Source organism: Hemiscyllium ocellatum (genome assembly GCF_020745735.1).
Source record: "Hemiscyllium ocellatum isolate sHemOce1 chromosome 27 unlocalized genomic scaffold, sHemOce1.pat.X.cur. SUPER_27_unloc_18, whole genome shotgun sequence".
In the NCBI taxonomy this organism is placed as follows: Eukaryota; Metazoa; Chordata; class Chondrichthyes; order Orectolobiformes; family Hemiscylliidae; genus Hemiscyllium; species Hemiscyllium ocellatum.
This window is the reverse complement of record NW_026867485.1, coordinates 36,879-42,158: the sequence shown is the minus strand read 5'-3', so window position 1 is coordinate 42,158 and position 5,280 is coordinate 36,879. Positions and strand designations below refer to the sequence as shown.

The 5,280-nt window shown below is 46.9% G+C and overlaps 1 protein-coding gene across 3 annotated transcripts; it reads left to right on the top strand.

The window, feature by feature from the left end:
* The first annotated feature begins 1,022 nt into the window (after window positions 1-1,022).
* Window positions 1,023-4,619, top strand: LOC132807520 (zinc finger protein 664-like). 3 transcript variants are annotated; one of them, XM_060821621.1, is made up of 2 exons: window positions 1,023-1,122; window positions 2,493-4,619. In XM_060821621.1, exon 2 carries the CDS (start codon window positions 2,890-2,892, stop codon window positions 3,301-3,303), a length of 414 nt encoding a protein of 137 aa, XP_060677604.1. In that variant the 5' UTR covers window positions 1,023-1,122; window positions 2,493-2,889; the 3' UTR covers window positions 3,304-4,619. The 3 variants fall into 3 exon arrangements, with proteins under 3 accessions (XP_060677604.1, XP_060677603.1, XP_060677606.1); XM_060821620.1 differs by having other exon boundaries at window positions 1,023-1,148; XM_060821623.1 differs by lacking the exon at window positions 1,023-1,122 and adding an exon at window positions 1,155-1,281.
* The last annotated feature ends 661 nt before the right edge of the window (window positions 4,620-5,280 follow it).

Sequence of the window (5,280 nt, the reverse complement as noted above, 5' to 3'; positions counted from 1 at the left end):
CTCTTGACCTTCTTAACGGTAGTAGTTTGAAAGGAGCTATCTGAAGAGTTTTGACTTTCCAAACATCCTGATATTGCTTCCTTGATAATTGATCCTAACAACTTCCCATCAACACATGTTGAACTAACTGGTCTGCAATTTCTCACATATTGCCTCGCTCCCTTTTTGAATACAGGTGTTACATTAGCATTTTTCCACTCCAGTGGAATCATAAGATATCAGAGCAGAAATGAGGCCATTCAGCCCAGCAAGTCTGCTCCATCATCCAATCACGGCTGAAGTCAACTCCTGTCTGGCGCTTTCTCCCCGTAACCATTGATCACCTTGACAATCAAGAATCTACCCATCTCAGTCTTAAATAAAGTCAATTAATCTTTCTTATGTCCAAGGAATTTTGGAATATTGTAACTAACGAAGCCACTATCTCTACCGCCACTTGCTTTAGTACATTAGAATGTGGGCCATTAGGCTCAGGGGACCTGTCCGCCCTCAATCCTGATAGTGTACATGTCAACGTTGATTGTTTAAGTTCTACCCTTTCTACAGCCTCTGACTTGCCTGTTCCAATAAGGATAGTATTGCTGTCCTCCAATGTGAAAGCTGATGAAAGTTTTGATTTAGCAGCTCTGCTAGTTCAGTGTTCCCCTATTAACTCAGCGGTTTCAGCGATTTTGTTCCCTTCAGCACACCAATAGAAGCTCTTGCTATTCTGTTTGATATTTTGTGCTGGAATTATTTCGTAATTTGCCTTAGCTATTTTTATGAATTTTATTCGTATCCTTTTGTTTATGTTTGCAAGTTTCTCAATGCTTCAGCCTTCCAGAGGTCTGGAATAACATTTCTGAAAATTGAAAGAAAACTACATTCAAACTTTAAAGAAACCCACCTTTCAAGTGGCTGGGGGCGGGAAAAACGATCGCCCCGCCCCCATTGTCTCCGAATTCTTGGAGGATTCCTCCAACCGCGCCCCCTCGGCGGGTGATGACGTCACCAGGTGGGACGCCCTCCCTCTGTCAGTTGGCGCATGTGCAATGGGACAAAGACAGTGTTACTGAGTGTGGGAGAGGAATGGCGCCGGCGGCTGAAGGAACAAGAACAGAAACCGCTGGAAAAGCTGAGCAGGTCCGGCAGCTCGTGTTGAGAGAAATGTGAGGACGTGTTTCGGGTCCGGGGATCCTTCTTCAGAACAGGACCAGGTTTCAGAAACATCCCGGGGAGGTCGCCAGGTCCGAGCGCCAAGACCTGGCTCCTGCCCCCGGGGAGAGGAGACAGTGAGACAGGGTAGGATTGGGAACCGCGGGAGGAGGGAGACTGGGGAGTTTATAAACTCCTAGGGGGAGGCCGCAGGCCGCGAATAAAAGCCCCACAGGCCCAGTGTTTACTTCACCGGCGAAGGAGCTCTCGGGTTGTCCGGGCAACCGGCCGCCAGCTTTGTGAGGGTCAGGCACATGTTGTCTTGGGACGGGGTTGTTGGATTGTTGTATAATATTGATCTCCTCTTTTAATCTTGAATATTTTAAAAATGTACACTGGCTTCAATTTATGAATTCTCAGTACAGAAGCAAAATATAAACATCTCCTTACATGCATCCCAACATGTGCATAGGAGCCAAGACTGCCTCAAGATTTACTGAGGTGCTGAATCATTAGCTCTTTCCCTTTTGATGAATGAAGGTGGTGCCCAGCAGACTCCTGTACACAGCCTGTTCTGTCAGCCTTTATGGGAGAGATACGATAGCAAAACTGAGACCCCCGTGCAGCCAAGTAATTTGAAGTCACACTTTGGTGCTTTAAACCCCTCAAATTCAGCCTAACGTCAAGGCTGTAGGGGTACCAGACTCCCTAGGACAGCCAGGATAGATAACAAAGAGGAGAGCTGAAGTGTTATCCTCGTCAAGCCTGTAACTTTGCAAAAAACACCATCATGTTAGTGAAATGCAATGTTCCCTTCAGCAATCCCACGCTGACTCTTCCTAATCAATCCACCTTTCTCCATGTGACTACTAATTTTGACCAGAATAACTATTTCTGCTTTTCCACCAAATTTAAACTGGCTGCCCTATAATTGCTGAGTATATCTTTACAACCTTCCTTAAATAAGGCTATAATGTTTGCAGTTTTCCAGTCACTTCCTCCAATTCCATGGAAGACTGTTGAATTATGGTGAGTGCTCCCACAATTTCTGTCGTCCTTTTCTTCAAGATCCTTGGATACATTTCATTGAGTCCCAGTGCCTTGTCATCTTCTCAGTGCCAACAACTTATCGAAGACTTCTTTCATATTAATTTTGAACTCATACAGTGACAAAGTCACCTTGTTGGTTGCCCCGTAAGAATTAGTTAGAGCGGAGTGAGAACAGAGGGGGAGACAGAGTGGGATGGTGTTTTCAATTTTGTGGAATAAGAAAAGAATATTCTGCAGAAAGTAGAATTGCTTGTTCTGAATTTCTACCCTGCACTGACAGTGATGAATTTTATAATTTCTTTTTGCAGATCTGAAGACAGAAGTTTCAAAATGAACAGGTGTAAGTGTTATGCCGGAAACATTGACTCTCCTGCTCCTCGGATGCTGCCTGACCTGCTGTGCCTTTCCAGCGCTGCACTTTTTGACTCTGACTCTCCAGCGACTGCAGTCCTCACTTTGACATCAATGTCTGACAGTCACCCAATCCATCAGGACCGCAACAATTTTCAACTATGATTCTGTGAGAAGGAAACAAGCTTTTTGGTTCTTGTTTGAGTACTATTTCAGCATCAGTGCGACTAGATGAGAGACCCTAGTGTCGCAGCGCACTGAGCGTGGAGTGTGTAACAGCTATATGGCTGAAAACAGGAATTCACAGCGGGAAGGGGGTTGTACACATATTTGTGTACAGCTGAAGCTTCAGCCATGGAGAAACCATGGAAGTGTGATAATTGTGGGAAAGGCTTTCATGCCCCGTCTGTCCTGGAGACTTATCGGCGCAGCCACACTGGGGAGAGGCCATTCAGCTGCCCCGAGTGCGGCAAGGCCTTCAGCAATTCCACCACTCTGTTGACCCGCAAGCGGGTCCGGGCGGGGGAGAGGCCCTTCAGCTGCTCAGAGTGTGGGAAGGCCTTCAGCAATTCCTCCGACCTGCTGAAGCACCAGCGGGTCCACACAGGGGAGAGGCCATTCTCCTGCCCTGACTGCGGGCAGGCCTTCGGTGATTCCTCTGCCCTGCTGACCCACCGGCGGGTCCATACAGGGGAAAGGCCCTTCAGCTGTCCCGACTGCGGGAAGGCCTTCAGCAAATCCTCTGACCTGCTGAAGCACCAGCTTTGAGCTCCAAATGGTTTTTGTTTTAAAGCTGCTCATTTCTTTCAGCCTCCTGCACTAAGTTTCCAATGTTGTGTATCAGATGGAGCAGTGAATGAGTAGCTACTATTGTTAAAAATTGTAAATTTTTCAGGAGTGCAGGTACTGCACCATTTCATCAGCTACTGCACCATTTCATCAGCATTGTAAAGTTTACTGGCAGCAGTAAAGGGTGTGGGCCGTGTTCACTAAAAACGATGTGGAGGAGCCGGTGTTGGACTGGGGTGGGTAAAATTAAAAATCATAGTTAAGTTAAAAAGCACCAGGTTATAGTCCAATAGGTTTATTTGGACGCACTAGCTTTCAGAGCGCTGCTCCTTCATCGGGTAGCTGTGGAGCAGGATCATAAGACACAGAATTTATAGCGAAAGATCAGTGTCATAGAACAGAAAGTATATATTGAAAAAAACCTGGATTGCTGTTAAGTCTTTCATCTTTTAGAATGGGTTGCAGGTTTTGATTCATTAATGTATAAATCCCAGAGCACTTTTTAAGTCACAGTCTCGAGATGACTTAAGGTTTTATAAAAATAGGTGACAGCTCAGCTCTCACAATGTATGAAAGGTGTGAAGTTTGAGTGTGTCTGTATCCGAATCTTGAATCAGACTGGTTCTATTACCAAAGTAGGAATTTAGAAAATAATACATGGATTGACTACCTGCCGATTTCTGCTCAGAAAGTGCACATTGAATGTATCTGCAAATGTAAATTCACCCCATAGACCCATGTGTATGTGTTTGCATGTGTGCATGCTTGGTAAAGTTTGTCTGTGTGATGGAGTATAAGCCTCTGAGAAGGCGTGTGCATGGGTGTGAGTGGGGTGTGTTTGTATGTGTGTGTCTGAGAGACCATGTGTATATGAGAGGGTCTGTGTGACTGTGTGAGAGAGAGTGTGTATAATGTAGTGGGGTCACCCAAAGTCCCTGTTGAGACCATCCTCATGGGTTCCGAACTTGGCTATCAGCCTCTGCTCAGCCACTAAAAACAATTGAGCAGTTACACAACACGCATTGGACAGTACAGGGTGGGACTTGTCTTTTGTTTTGCAGAAGGTGGGAGGCTCTGGATGAGAGCAAACACATGCTGGAGGACCTTCGGCTCAGAATTGGAGCTGGAAGCCAGGCTGCATACACATCAGGGGGAAAAGTTAACCAGCATTTTATTCCGGGTAATGGTCATTCATCTCCAGACAGAGCCTTCTCATTGGGTCAGTGGACAGGATCAGGTGGGTGTGAGTGTGAATCACGCAGGTAAAGGGGATTTGAGAGAGGGCTGCAGGGGGGGAGAAGTTAACTGGCTGGGTGGTGGGAGGAAGAACAAAGTTGGGGGGGGGGGGGGGGGGGGAGGAGAGAAAGGTGACGGTAAGGGACAGAATAGTGACAATCGTCTCTGTTCTCTGCAGTTGGCAGCAGGAGGCCAGATGGCACCAGGATTCAGGAACCAACATGCTTAGGGCTGGAGAAGTGGGAAAGGGAGGCTGCAGTGGGTGTGGTCCAACAATGTCAGGAGGAGACAGCCAGTCAGAAGCTACAAAGACAAAGCAGAACCCCAAAGCTATGGGCAGCACAGTGACTCTGTGGCTAGTGCTGCTGCCTCACATCGCCAGGGACCTGGGTTTGATTCCAGCCTTTGGGGACTGTCTGTGTGGACTTTGTGCATGGTTTAGCTCTGGGTGCTGCGGTTTCTACCCACAGTCCAACAATCTGCAGTTTAGGGTGGGTAAGCCATGGGGAGCTGCAGAGCTATATGGTAGGTGAGTTGGTCTGGTGGGATGCTGTTTGGAAGTTTGGTGTGAATTAGATGGCTGAAAATGTGTTGCCGGAAAAGCGCAGCAGGTCAGGCAGTATCCAAGGAACAAGAAATTCAATGTTTTGGGCATAAGCCCTTCATCAGGAATTCAACATATTTTCAGCTCTGATCTCCAGCATCTGCAGACCTCACTTT

Coding starts and splice junctions, on each gene's coding strand:
- LOC132807520 (XM_060821621.1), top strand. CDS start 2,890: ATGGAGAAACCATGGAAGTGTGATAATTGTGGGAAAGGCTTTCATGCC.